This window comes from Narcine bancroftii, chromosome 11, assembly GCF_036971445.1.
Source record: "Narcine bancroftii isolate sNarBan1 chromosome 11, sNarBan1.hap1, whole genome shotgun sequence".
Classification (NCBI taxonomy): Eukaryota; Metazoa; Chordata; class Chondrichthyes; order Torpediniformes; family Narcinidae; genus Narcine; species Narcine bancroftii.
Genome location: NC_091479.1, coordinates 90,927,209 through 90,942,612, shown reverse-complemented (window position 1 = coordinate 90,942,612; position 15,404 = coordinate 90,927,209). Strand labels below are relative to the sequence as shown.

General features: G+C 38.6%; 1 protein-coding gene across 1 annotated transcript in view; it reads right to left on the bottom strand.

Moving 5' to 3' along the window:
- otogl (otogelin-like) overlaps nucleotides 1-15,404 on the bottom strand; it is a 111,120-nt gene that overhangs the window by 32,832 nt on the left and 62,884 nt on the right. Inside the window, exons 32-35 of the mRNA XM_069902299.1 lie at nucleotides 9,268-9,385; nucleotides 6,978-7,057; nucleotides 4,775-5,571; nucleotides 2,116-2,209 (exon numbers count right to left, since the gene is read on the bottom strand). Coding sequence (XP_069758400.1) covers nucleotides 2,116-2,209; nucleotides 4,775-5,571; nucleotides 6,978-7,057; nucleotides 9,268-9,385 — 1,089 coding nt within the window. The remainder of the gene's footprint in view (nucleotides 1-2,115; nucleotides 2,210-4,774; nucleotides 5,572-6,977; nucleotides 7,058-9,267; nucleotides 9,386-15,404) is intronic.

The window sequence follows — 15,404 nt, the reverse complement described above, 5'->3', positions numbered from 1 at the left end:
AGTGAACTTTCTGGTTGTTTGAGATTGCACGTTGCAGATAAACTCCATTGCTTTTATTCTCATATCGATCCTATATGTGATAAATGTCAATTGGAAATAGCTTCCCTTAGACATATGTTTTGGTCCTGTCCCTCTTTACAGAATTATTGGAAGGAAATTTTTTCCATTATGTCTACTGTTTTGAATATTGATTTACAACCACATCCCATTACTGCAATTTTTGGATTACCTATGATAGATTTGACTTATTTATCTCTTCCTGCGGATCGTATGATTGCTTTTCTTACTCTAATGGCTAGAAGATCTATACTATTGAATTGGAAAGAGGTTAATCCTCCCACTGTTTTCCAATGGTTTACCCAAACTATACTATGTTTAAATTTAGAGAAAATTAGAAACTCTGTCTATGAATCCCCTTCTAAGTTTGAGTTAACCTGGCGACCATTTATTCGATATTTTCATTTGTGGTGAGTTGATCTGGCTCTGTTTTCTTTCTATGATTATGTATGATAATTGGGCTGTAAGATGAGATCGGAGTGATCGGCGTGGTTTAGCTATATCTGTAGGTTTTTTTTAAGTTTTTTTTAATTCAGATTTGTTTTTTCTTCTTTTTTGGGTTTTTTTTTCTCTTTTTTCATATATTGTTAATTATATCTTTTTTTTAGAGATAGTTCACACCCTAAACTGATCTAAATTTTTTTTTAATGATATATTTTTATTCTGTAATATTATTGTTTAATATCTCTGTATTAATTCATTACTTACTATGTATTTTTTATATCTCTTTGAACTGTATGTGTTTATAAATTATAATAATAATAAAAAGATTGAAAAAGAAAGAGATTGCACGTTGCATGATTGGCGAAGTGACTGCTCGGGGGCGCCAATATTAAACTTTCAGATTTTGTTTTACCTGTTTATTTTCCACAATTTTGTTTCGGCCAGTTGCTTGAATTCTGGTTAACGGGGATTTTATTGTATCACGTTGGGTCTCAACCCAAACGGACTTATCCCAGAATTTTTGTTTAGCTCCCCAAAATGACATTTTCCAATTTGTACCTAAATCTGGCAAAGTAATTCGCATTACATTGCTCTCATATGACCATTGGTCATCCCAAATTGTCCTCCAGCTCTCATTGTTTTATCTGGAAAATAGCCCAAAATTTGAGAAAACAATTCAAAGTTTGCAGGTTTTACATTTCCCTTTAAGAAAACACGTAATGCCTCAGACTTGTATGGCAGCTGGATGTCCTTCATTATAAAGGCTTCTTGTTTATTTTTTTCAGTTACAAGATACATGTATCACCATCAATTTATGGTGGTTGATGGATATTAGGCCTTCCTGTTCACCAGCGCCAAGTTTTCAATAATTGCAGCCACCTCAATGAAATCTCCCTTCAATCTCCCCTCTGCTTGAATGAAAATCACCTCGGTTTAGCCAATCCCTCTCAAAACCCAAATTCTCTGATGGATCCCACAAATTGTGCGGTGGCAGAACCGACAGTCAGGTTTGGGGCTTTTTTTAAAGGATTAAGCCTTCCCATTTAGAATGAGTGAACTTACCATCAAATAAACTGAACATTTCCAACAGACAAGCAAACACGCAGGAATAGCAGGAAAAATTGTTCCAGTGATCTGATGAAAGGTTATGAACCTGAAATACCAATTTTGTTTCTCTTTCCACAGTTGCAGCTTCAGCATTTTCTTGTTTTATTTCAGATTTCCAGCTTATGCAGGTTTTATTTTAATTTTTAAATTTGACTTTAGGGACACAGAACAGTAACAGGTCCTTTCAGCCCACGAGCACATGCCGGCCAATTAACCTACAAGCCCAGTATGTTTTGAATGGTAGGAGGAAACCAGAACATCCAGAGGAAACCCACCCAGACACAGGGAGAACACAGAAACTCCTTATAGACAGCACCAGGTCAAACCCCAATCGCTGGCAATGTAATAGTGTGATCCTAACCATTACACTATGTTTTCCAATTTCAGGAATAAATGAATTTGTTCATTGTTATGCGTGAATTTCCACTTTAGCCTCTTGTTATGTGTGCTATGGTTTTCTCTATATTACCCAATATGATACAGCACAAGTCCAAAACTAGTACTTACATGGACACTCCCATTGGGGACAGCACCTATCGTTGTTGATTTGGACAGGCATTCCCAGAAAACCACAACTTGGCTGTGTCACGTTGAAAGGGCACTGGGGAAAAAAAATAATACAGAATTGAAAAGATTACCAGAAGTGATATACAGTTGAATTTTCAAATTTTCATCCCAGATAATTGGTTACAATGCAAGTGGCTTTCAGTTATTTTCTCTATTAAGCAAATCATCCATATGCTCGCTTCCCAAGATGAAGGTGGAAATCACTTGTGAGGCACTCGCTTCACATGGAGGGTGGTAGGTGCATAGAATGAGCTCCTGAGGAAGTAGTAGAAGTGGGGACCACTGTACCATTGAAAATACATTTAGATGGGTTCTTAGATAGGAAAGGTTTCGAGGGACATGGGCTAAACACAGGTAAACAGGACTAGCTTCAGTTGAGCAGAAGAGCCTGTTTCCATGCTATAGACTTCTATGACCCTACTATGTAGTAGACTTTAAATGGAAACAACTCAAAGCCACATTGAATTTATTAGAGCATCACAGATTTAAATAATGTTGATATTGTAGCAGATCACCAGGGGTTTAATCAAACCGGCTCGGAAGGTTCCGAGTGACGTCATGACCTCACAATGCGGTGACATCATTTGGAATGTGCAGGGGCTTTAAAAAGCTGCATGTGACCGTTTGAGTAAACAAAATTTTCTCCTCCTCCTTATTTCACACTGCGACATAGTTGCTACATTGGTGACCCCCGACGTGGTTCAAACACGCAGCATGGACTCAAAAAGTGGGTCTCGTTCTGGGCAAAGATGTGCATGGACTGCCAATCTGCAAAAGGGCAAAGGCACGTGAAGGTGCCATTCCAGTCTTTCCAGCCTCTGCAGTGCACCATGTGCACGTCGACATTGTTGGCCCATTTCCGGTGTCATTGTAATTGTTAATGGTCATCAACTAGGTGGCCGGAAGCAGCTCCTATGATGGACTCATTGACCAATTCATGCACAAGAGGTTTTATTTCTGCCTGGCTATCTGTGTTCAGCCTACCCACACACGTCACCTCCGACAGAAGCCCACAGTTTATCGCCGCACTCTTGGATGTTTTGTCGCGACTACTGGGAAATGCAGGCTGCACCACATGACAACCTGCAGTCAAATGGCCTGGTGGAGGTGCTCCTTAGGCACATGAAGGCTGCACTGATAGCCCGCCCCCCATGGACGTGATTGGGCAGACGAGCTGCCCTGGATCCTCCTGGGAATAAGAACGGCACCCAAGGAGGATCTCAACTCCCCATCGGCAGAGTTGGCTTATGGAGCCCTGCTCATTGTACCCGGGGAGTTCGAGCCCGCATCACATGGACAGGAGGTGCCACCGACTGAAGTCTTAGGCAGACTGCAGGAACGGCTTGGAAAATTGGCCCCAGTTCCCACGTCAAGGCATGGAACAACACCCAAAGGAACTCAGGGTCTGCGAGTTTGTGCTCGTGCATAGAGGTGCACACAGGCCATCCTTACAGAGGTCATACGAGAACCCTTTCAGAGTGTTACAAAACAATTGTACAACTTGTGTATTGGACATGGGGTGGGGGGGGGCATCTCATCCCGATCGACCTTGATCAGCCCTTGCCACGACCAAGTCTGATCATCTACTCGTTCTTCATTTTGTACTGCGACACAGTTGCTACAATATAAAACCTCAGAGTGAAAGATGATGCTCAGACTCGAATCAATTATTCAGCTTTGGCCGGACAAATGGTTTTACCTCATGTGCCACTGCGCACAAGAAGGTGCCAAGAAGTGCAAAGGAGGAAAGAAGTGATCAAAACATGCTAAAATCATGGAGACGTTGATGTGTTAGTGAAGATCAATTGAGATCGAAAAACCAAGAATGTTCATGGTGAAAGGAAGGAGATAGGTGAGTGGAAATTGGGAGACACGAAGACACCTTCTTTTCATCCAGCATCTCAAAAGTTTTGCATGGTAAAATAAATTCTATGGCGTATAACAAAATTATTTACCAAACATTGGGTGAGTAATTAGGCATACATGATATGGGAGACAGCATAGATTGGGTGCTGAATGGCCTCCTTGAATGCTATGAGGAATCTCGGGAGAAAAAAAAAACAAGGAATCTGATTTGAAAGGCAAAGTCTATCCTCAAGTTTAATTTTCCAGATCAATTATTATTCTAACATGAGGGTGAGAGATTTGTTTTCCTTCTTTCAGAATTTTAACAGAACTCTCACTGCATTGAATAAATGTTTACCCCACCTGTTTGCAGGAGAGGAGTATTTTTAAGTTCAATATAAAGCTCCCAGGGAGTGGAAGGCAGGTGGAAGACACTGCCTGAGGAAAAAGATGGAAGCAGAATTAGATGAGCACTTGAATTACCCAGGAGTAGAGGGATAAGGGCCAAGTGCTGGAAAATGGAATTACTCAAAGGTATCACAGATAGTCATGGAACAATGGGCTGAATGGACTGGTTCATGTTATAGTAGAGAGAAATATCTATGCATCTTCAAGTATAATTAATATTAACATGAGGTTATGTAGAACATTTCAAGTCTATTTAAATTTCCCACTAGCACTTTAAGGATTCTAGCAATGTTTTAATTGTTTCATTTTTATTCTAGAAGGAAAAGAAAGCTAAATGTGTTCCTACCGTGCATGGTGCCGGAGTCACAGATGGTGCCGCAGTTTGAGAATAAGAAGGTAGAGTTGAGATACCAACTGGAGTTGCAGTTTCTGGCTGAGGACTAATTACCGCTGAAGAAAGGTGTATTCCCGGAGTGAAAGGAAAAGTCCGTGATGCAGTGAACAGTTCGGATGTGGCTTTCTCCTGAACAGTCAGAGATGAAGCTGAAACTGAGGTGGTCGCGAGTGTGACACGCATTTCCGGAGTGGTCTTCCTCGAGGTGACTGGTGCCTCAGACTGGCTGGTCATCTCCTCCGTTGCGATTTCTGCCTTGTCTGCTGTTGCCTGTGGTTTCGTTATAGTCGCTGTGCTTTCAGTAGGTGTGCTGAACTGAAACGTTACTTCTGGCAGAACAGTTGTTTCTGCCACACGTGTTGAGGAAGTACCCACTTCAGATCTGTTGCCAGCAGGTACGGTCGAAAAGGTCGCACTTGGGGGAGGTGGCACCTTTTCAGAAGTGGAAGTTTGCAGGTGGACTGGAACCACTGTTACATTGGTTGTTATGGTACTCCCGATGGAAGTTACAGTGGTTTTTGTAGAACTTAAAATTGACGCTTCCGAGGATGTAAAAGGTGTTGTGTAAGTTGATGTCGTTGCTGAGGGCTTTGAGGTCACTGTTGTCATTGTCGAAAGAGGTGTTAATGGGCCAGGCCTGGGAGTTGTTGAGTGTCTTAGTGTTGGAGTCATTGACATGGTGGGGGATGCTTGTGTTGTAGAGGTTGTCAGTGTTAGGTAAGGTAATTCTGTTGCAGTTACATTGATACCTGTTAGAAAATGAGCAATTAATGTATCATTCATTGCTACAATACGACAGTCATGCCTGCAATTTTTATTGCTTACATTAAAGTTGCCCTTACTTTCCTACTTTAATTATTCAAGATTTTTTTTTTATTGTACAGTTCTTTTCCATTTATGTGCTGAGGACCAGGGGACATCTCTTTCACTAAGCTAACTCAATGCAGAACATCAGATCAAAATTATTTTAAAACTTGTTGGCATTAATTTAATTCAAAATGTTAGAAGAATTGTGTAGTTTTAATTTTGCTTAAATACAGTTGTGATTGGCCTTAATCATTAACACTTAATGGAACAAAGGAAGGAATGAAGGCTGGCATTGATATGGCAACTTTCACATTCTGTTCAAACATCCCAAAGCAGTTCACAACCAATGAAGTACCCCTTGCTACCATAGTCATGAAGCAGGAAACGTGAAGGTCCATTTACACACAGTAGCCGATCAATACATATTGATTGAGTGATTAATATTGGCAAGGACACAATAATACAACTTCCCTGCTTTTCTTTTAAAGAGTGCCACTTTGCAGAGCAAAGGATCTCTGCTCTTTTTTGAGAAAACATCCCCGAACCACTGCAATGAATCTCAGTCCCTGGGAGTGGAACTTGAATCCACAAACTTCCAACTCAGAGGCAAGAATATTACCAACCAAGCCACATCTGAAGAGAAATAATCATTCTTTTGCATCCAAGTTCTCAATAAAATGACATTAAAAATGTGGAACTCCGTGGAAATTGAGGCATGATTCAAAGCATTAAAACTGAACTACAATATTAAATGCTTTTTGGTAAAGTGTAAAGGTTAAAACCTCATGTTTTTGATTCTTAGTTAATTTTTTGCCTGTCTCTTTAAGAGAACTATTTTTCATAGGACAGGTACCATCATAGTGACTATGGCGTAATACCCACCTAGGCCAATGCTTGCTCTCTTTCTATAAGATGTGAAGGAAGCGTGAGCACAAGAAATATTTCTTTTAATTTGTGTATCCCTAAGTTTTGGTATCGCTTTTAAATTTTGTATCTTTGTATACCTTTTGTACCTTTATATATCTTTTCTATTTCATAGCAATCTTTAGCTATTGCTTTTGTTATGACAACATTAAAGTGATTAGAGTCTAAATTACCACCTTCATACAGTAAATGCTTTGTTATTCACCGATATGAAAGTCTTATGGCAAAGCGATGCAAAATGTTTATCTGTTCCATCAACGAATTAAAACTACATAAAGTAACAGCCACAGGGTTTGATTTATTGGATTTCTCATGCACACGCTTCCTTCGAGAAAGGTTTTTCACTGCATCTTTCATCCCTCACCTTAATGAATAACCTTCCAAGGAGTTGAATATTTGAAAGTCAATAAACTGAGATACTCACAGTCCTCCTGATAAACACATCTGAGTGTGATTTCATCAAATAGCATGTGCTTTGGACAATGGACCATGCATCCCTCTACCCTGCATTTTTTTAAAAAAATTACAATTTATTACAAGAAAATAGAAGCAGGAATAATTCCCTCAGTCCACAAGCCTGCTGGGCCAGATCTACACAAAGTTTCATCCCTTCTTCTGTGCCAGTGTCCCAAAGCAGTCAATTCCTGGATTCTTCAAAAACTTCTCACTCGATATCTCCAATGATCTCGCCTCCACAGCCCTCCAGGATAAAGAATTCCAGAAATTCTCCATTCACTCATGAAAAAAAATTCCCATTTTAAATGATAACCCCTTGTTCTATAATCATCTAACTTCATTCAAGACTTTCCTACCACTAGTACTTAGATTAATATAGCACGTTGGCATAATGAATTGAAAGTATGTGTTGTTATGGAAAAAATTACTTATACTTTACATGAAAATTCTTCTTCTTTTGTTAGTAAGTGGTCTTTGTATTTGAAATATATGCATTTAGATATACTTTGAAATATTGTTAACATTTATAATTTTTTTAATATATATAATCAATTTTTTTTTTTGCTCCCCTTAAGGGAGCTGACTGTAGGGATGGGAGGGGGGAGATTGGTATTAATGAAAAATTTTCTCTGACTATTTCTATATTGTATGTTATGTTTTTGTTATCTTTTAAATAACGTTTGAAATAAAATACTTTCCTACCAGTGGAGACATCAACCCAGTCATTCCCATTTAGAATAGTGTACAATTCATAAGAGCCTCTCTCATTCATCTAAAATTCAATCATTGGGTCCACTCTTTCTGCAATCACTTATTTTTTTTAAACCCTTGGGTGAAAATTATTCGAAAAGATGTTTCTAATTTTTTTTCCCTCGATTTCTCCAGACCAGGCATAAACTGGAGAGAGAGGGGTGGGGGAGAGCGGGGAGGAGGAAGGGGGGAGCGGGGAGGAGGAAGGGGGGAGCGGGGAGGAGGAAGGGGGGAGCGGGGAGGAAAAGGAAGCAAGGAAAAGAGAGAGACAGATAGACCCAGACAGACAGAAAGAACAGATGGTTAATCTGATGATATACCTCAACCATTTGGCAAGACTCAGGGACATTTTTCTCTTCCGCTTTTCTTCATGAACAGTTTGGCTCTACCATAGCGGTTAGCATAACAGGGTTATAGCACCAGCTGGACTGTGGTTCAAATCCCGCATTGTCTATAAAGAGTTTGCACATTCTCCCAATTTTGCCTGGGTTTCCTCTGGGTGCTCTGGTTTCCTCCCACTGTTCAAAATGTACCAGGAAGTTGTAGGTTAATTAGGTGTAATTGGGTGACACAGGCTCATGGTCAAAAGGGCCTGTTATCGTACTGTATGTTTAAATTTAATATTGCACATGTTATTGAACCAAGCATTCTAGATTGCTCAGATAGGCTGACCTATCCAACACCTTCAGAATCAAGATTCGGTTCGAGATAATGCGAAACAGTAAAGGTTTTGTAAATTTATGCAAGAAAATAGAGTTATTAACCTCAAATTAAAACAGAATATGAAGGAAATTTGCAAAGAAAAGCACAGATGGCATTTCAGCAAGCTGAATTTTTTTTCTCTCTCCATATTCTTACCAGATTTACTGATTATTACCGTTGTCCTCAATTCAGATTTTCAGACATCGTAATATTTTGCCTTTAGACATAAAGTTTGTTCTTGTTCCATTTACAACAAAGTGGTTATGTCTATGTAATTAATTCTTAGCTATTTCTCGAAGATGGCATTTCACTTTTATATTTAAGAAATCGCAATATGAATCACAATACAGTACTACAACAAATATGCCTTCTGGTGGTGAGGTAACAAATTGCTCATTGACCTGGGAGAGGACAATGAAATTAGTTTGCTGTTCTGATAATCATTCTGGAGAGGTTTGTGGAGACAGTGATATTGTACAAGCTATTTCAATGAAGGAAACAGTGGGTCAGGGAGGTTTTTCTGAATAGGGGAAATGGGAAGTGTTTGATTTAGGGAATGTATCTATACATTAATAATGAGGTGAATGAGACTTAAGATTTTAAGGTAGTTTTGTATATCAGTGTCATGGGTAATAGATGTATCTAAATTACACATATCCATGCACCTTAATCTTTCAACCTGCAGAAGTCTATATTTCAACCAAGTGACAATTAAAATATTGTAAATATTTCATTTTACATGCAATATATCAAATGCAGTAATGTTAATCTTATAATCTCCAGATTAATAAAATACAAGCACTTACGGTGATAAAAATTTGCAGGCTATTGCATGAGGATCAATGCATGTTTTGATGCAAGGACTTGCACAGGCTTCATATCGAAATTCACACGTTGTTCTATATGGTACTACCTTGCTGCTTTCTGAAAGAAAATCCTTTGTATTAATAGTGGCCTCTTTCAAATACAAGCACTCTTTCAAATACAAGCACGGTGATAAAAATTTGCAGGCTATTGCATGAGGGTCAATGCATGTTTTGATGCAAGAACTTGCACAGGCTTCATATCGAAATTCACATGTTGTTCTGTATGGTCCTACCTTGCTACTTTCTGAAAGAAAATCCTTTGTATTAATATTGGCCTCTTTCTAATATTAACTCTCACCAACCCCATTCCTTGCCCCTTCCAGAAATAACAAAATAATCTACTAATCCCTATACAAAATAATCTACTAATCCCTATACAAAGTAAATCAAACTCCTGTGCTCTGGGTGAAACTGTCCTCTCTTCCCATGTTGTTTTGCAAGCTACCATATTTCAAATCCTTCACTGGAAAGAATCATTTAAAATTTCCCAGGAACTGAGACAGGAATCTCTCAAAGCTGGGAAAGTAATGGGCGGGGTGCACAATCAGTTCTGCACTGGAAGACCATCTGTGAGGCATAGATAAGGTAGATAGCCAGTCCCCTTTTCCCAGGGCAGGAACAGCAAACACCAGAGGACATCAGTACAAAGTGAACGGAGAAAAGTTTAGGGGAGATATCAGGGGTAAATTTCTCTTTATACACTAAGTTGTGGGTGCCTGCAATGCCTTTCCAGGAGTGGCAGTGGAGGCCAAAACATTTTGCAGGGGTGGCCAACCTTTTAATTATTAATTAGAGATACAGCACAGTAACAGGCCATATGCCCATGAGTACATACCAGGGGTATAGGTTCATTAGTTGGCACGAACTCATGGATCAAAATGGCCTATTACTGTGATGTATCTCTAAATTAAAAATTAAAAGGTTAGTCACTCCTGCGTTAGGGGCATTTAAGACTCTTAAGACAGGCATGTGGATGAAAGAAAAATGGAGGGTTATGAGGTTTTTTTTGGTAGGAATATATAGGTTAGCACAACATTGAGGGCTGAAGGGCCTGTACTCACTGTGGTGTTCTATGTTCATAAAAGAGTATCCACATGGAAAGCTGGCTTCACTTAAAGGGAGTGGAGCCCAATGAAATTCTGTCATTGATCACATTAATTACAATGTCAATGTCTAAGCAACCATTAAATTGACATTCGTATAGATACCAGGGCCCAGGTCAATGATGGGCCAGAAGTGGGGTCCACAAAGGGACCTGCCCCAGACTAGACCTCGAGCACTTTAGAGGATTCAAGACAAAAGGCACATTTCTAAAGAGAAACAATTACTACAGCTTTTTCAATTTCCAACCAGCATGCCATCTTCTATCCTAACCCTGCTCCATATCTTTGAGTTCTGCCCAATTCCACCAAATCTTGCTCTGATTCTCAGGACTTTAAAATGGAAGCAAGCTGCATAATTTCAGCCAGTAGAGTTTAATAGTAAATAAAAGCCAAGGCATGTAGTTGGCTTAACAAAAAGTGACATCCTGAAGATTTCCTGGCAATAGACAAGGACATCAAATTCATATTTTAAACCCATACAAATATGAAATATTTGTTATATGATTTTGCATTACAAATCCATAATTAAAGTGCAGTAAAAAGTATCTGAAGAAAATAGTACATTTGAGACATTAGAAAGGCCACTACAATGACATTTTCTCAGGAAATAAAAGGCTTTCTGGAAGTCTCAGAACAGAGGCAATTATATTGTCATAACAAATAAATACAATATATATTTAAAAGTTCTAAATGATTATATAATATATTCTACCTGTTTTATTCATTCAGACAGTTCAGAAATTAGTTTAAGGTATGTTTGTTATATTTATGGAATTATTATGTCATTTAGATAAGTTGCTCTTTTATAACTTTTGCAACATATTACTTTTGATTAGAAACTGGGTTTCACCACTTTTGGTGTTGAAAGAGCGATGGTCAAATCAAGTTCTTCAAAAGGAAATTGATGCAAACAACTTGTGTGGTCTCCCAAAAGGACATGCTCAAACCTGACCCATGTGTGTCCAGGAGACCTCCTAATTTATCACGGGCACTGTCACTTTCCAACACAGCAATTAGTGACGGCTTTCTGTCCACTGCACACTGTGAGGTTGGAGTCCACTTAAAAGCCCTTTGGTCTGCCTGGTCATGAATCGGATTCTGGTGTTGTGCTGATGTCATATTGATCTTGCAAATAACTAGCAAGGGTTTTTTTTTGAGAAGAGCAACCATCTATCATTGTATTCGAACTTTATGAATAAAGTTTATTGTGGGGGAGGGGAATTGGAAAAGAATGCCAGCCATTCAAGGTACACTCTCCACAGCCACCCGAAGAGCAATTATGCCCATGGTTGTTGTGGAGGACAGGTGGGTTCGTAAGACTGGAGAGAGAATATCTCTTTTCTCTGGGGGAGATTTTGAAACACTGATGAATGATATACAAATTGGGAGCAAAGGCAGAAAATTATGCTATCACTAAGCACATCAAGGTGATCTTTAATGCGGAAAATGTGCATATCCACAACTCTAGACTCCAGGGATAAGCCTTTGCTCTGTGGCTCCTTAAGTAAAGGAATAATTTATATAGCTTTTATGAAAGATGGCAATCAATTTACATGCAAATATACAGCCCCACAAATAATATTTATTTGATTTTCTGTCTTCAATTACCAGGTTTATGAAAAAATTCTCCTGTTCTTTAATAATTCCACAGGATCAGGTTTTTTTTAATTTCAACCAGGCACTTCTTTTATCCAAAAAGCTCAATGTTTCTAACTATACAAGAGTTTCACAAGAAAATCTGAACATGCTGTGATTGGAGTTTACACACAAATCCTCAAGAAGCTCAGCAGGTCATGCACTGTTGTTTATGTAACAAAGATAAAGATACATAATCAACTTTTTGGCCTCGATCCTTCATCAAGTTATATGTGTTACAATTACAGTCCTTTATTGAAGTGCGATCAGCTGAGTGTTTTCTTTAATGCAGAAAATGTAGACGATTAAGAATATTTCAAAAAGTATTTCTTTTTCAATGTACTTAAAACAGCTTTTGCTTGATTTGAAAGTATTTGTCCACACAGGCTGTACATTTGATCCTCAACAGAGATACTCTGATATGTGTTTGTCTGCTCCTTTCAATACCTTAGCCCTCTGGGCTGTAATGTAATCACCCTTCTCCATGCAGTGTCTTGCTAAGAATCAGAGGTAATAAGGATTAAGGCAAACATGAAAAGTTCCACTCAATACAATTTCTGATAATGTGTGGGAAGGTTGCATAATTCTAAACATTTTAGTGAAGCGCAAAAGAAGGAAAACTCTTGATGCGTGCAGGACTTGAAATATCTACAAATGACCTCAGAAGCATTTTTTATTGCCATCAATACAAAACAAGCAAAAGGGCAAGAGCAAATGGTAACATGATAATGTGGAACCTGCCATTGAGTTTCTGGTGCGACATAATGATTAAAACACACAAGAATTCATGTTCTTCTTCTTTGGCTTGGCTTCGCGGACGAAGATTTATGGAGGGGGTAAAAAGTCCACGTCAGCTGCAGGCTCGTTTGTGGCCGACAAGTCCGATGCGGGACAGGTAGACACGATTGCAGCGGTTGCAGGGGAAAATGGGTGGGTTGGGGTTGGGTGTTGGGTTTTTCCTCCTTTGCCTTTTGTCAGTGAGGTGGGCTCTGCGGTCTTCTTCAAAGGAGGTTGCTGCTCACCGAAATGTGAGGTGGTGAAACTAACAAATGATTTGTATTCATCAAAAGCACCCAAACAATGTATTAATTTAGAATAACAGTGCAAGACAAAATTATTTCAGATCACCATTAAAAATATTTTCTCCTTTAAAAATGCTTTTCAAAAGTTTAAATATTGAAACTCAATTGAATGGTATAACACCAAATAGAGAGTTACATCAAGTTATAACCATCCGAATCATGAGTTTAATAAAAAAAAGCACTTCCCACTTCAGGAGGAAGCATCGTGCAACTGAAGTAAAAGCCATTGCACGAAAACATGGAAAATGATTGCTCAGCAATTTTATAGTATTTCTAAGACTATGAAAATATGAACTTTCAGACATAGACACTCCGAACTTATTTTCCTTATCCAACTATGTAGACAGCTGTGCCAGTTAGAAGATATGGTTACAAGCAACTTCCGCGAACAGCACAACCTTTTCCCCTTTAGAGTATTAACTGACTCTTTATATGCAGAGGGTCATGGGTAAAAATCAAGGGATAAATCTATGCAACAAAACAGCCTTGAAGAGAGAGCATTGTTCGAATAGCTTTTGGTTGGCTCTCTTTGAGTAGTTTTAGTTTCGGCACAATATCCCTGACATGCAAAGCATCTCCTTTTACATTCCAGTCCTTCAGGATTATTTAGTTGCTTTTGTACCATAGAAAATACATGGTCCAATGAAGGCTTCACAGTAAGAAAGCAAAGGGACCCAATCTCATGTGTTATATGACAATATCTATTTGCTATATGCAAATCCAGCAGATATTTATAACTTCTATGATGTCAACGATGGAATTAAATTGGAAGAAACAGATAACAAAGTCTGCGCAAATTTGTTTCCCAGAAATGGAATGTAAAGAATAATCGGAAGATATTAAAACTGATATTGTTTTTGCCTTGATGATAAATGACAATTAGAATAAATATATTGTTTCTACTCATTGAATGTGGCCCTTTTTCACTGAATGTCTCAGGCATCCAAAGCCAAATAAGATACATTCCATGATCTGGAATATTAACTTTAGCTAGAAGTTAAATTTTGGCAAATTTAAATTTAAAATTTAGACATACAGCACGGCAACATGCCATTTCGGCCCACGTGTCTGTGCCATCCAATTACACCCAAATAACCTACACCCCCAATACGTTTCAAACGATGGGAGGAAACTGGAGCCCCTGTGGAAAGCCAACACAGGCACAGGGAGAACATACCAACTCCTTACAGACAGTGCAGGTTTTGAACCCAGATCCCGATCGCTGGCGCTGTAACAGCATTGCATTACCTGCCACACCAACCGTGCCACCCCATAATATGTAGCATGGCAATTTAAAATAACCCAAAAAAATTAATCAAGGAAATTAAATAGAAGATTTGATCAATATAATTTAAAACAGGAACTTTCCTTTTTGCTCTGAAAGTTTAGGTCAAAACACTAAAGATACTTATCTTTCAAACTAAGATTCAAACCAAGTAGCAGATTTGGAATGAAGCTGTCTGTACATTATATTTTCAATTAAAAACTCAGGTGAATCATATTAAGAAGTAATGTTAGTGCAATATACGTTTGTCATTTGCTCCAGGTTGGATGGTTTTATATTTCCTCTTCATAAATAGATATGTGATTATTTTTCACCATAAGTGGTTTTCCATATGTAATTCAAACATTTTATTTGTGAAATGAGAAACAACTAAAAGTACATTAGATCCGATCGCTCCATTACACTTATGTTCAGTACAGTGAATGGAAGTATTAGGAGAATGAACAAAAATTAACTGTGTCATGTGATATGATAAACATTAGTCATAAACATTGACTTCTCCAGTTTTTGCTAGCCTACTCCCCATTCCCAATCACTCTGTCTTCTTCCCTCCAGCTCTCCACACCCTCCCTCTCCATTCACAGTCATCCCCTCTTGCCATTTGCTGCTGTGCCCTCCCTCCCTTATCCACCTGCCTTAGAGAATGTGCTCCCTCCTTCCACCATTTTGTTCAGGCACCTGCCCACATTTTGCTCATACCTCGATGAAAGCCTCAAACCTGAAACCCTGGTTTTGTATCTTTATCTTTACTGTATAAAGTGCCGTATATTTCGGCAGATAAGACCACACTTGAGGCACCCAAAAAAAACACCCCCAAAAAAAGAGTTTGTCCTATAGGCCAGATACAAAAACAATGAATTTAAAATTCTACTCAAAATAACATTTAATTGGTTCCATAACCACTTAGACCCCACCCTTCAGCAAATTTTAAGCTGCCAGTATATTTTTTTAAAAGCTGCACAATTTTTATTT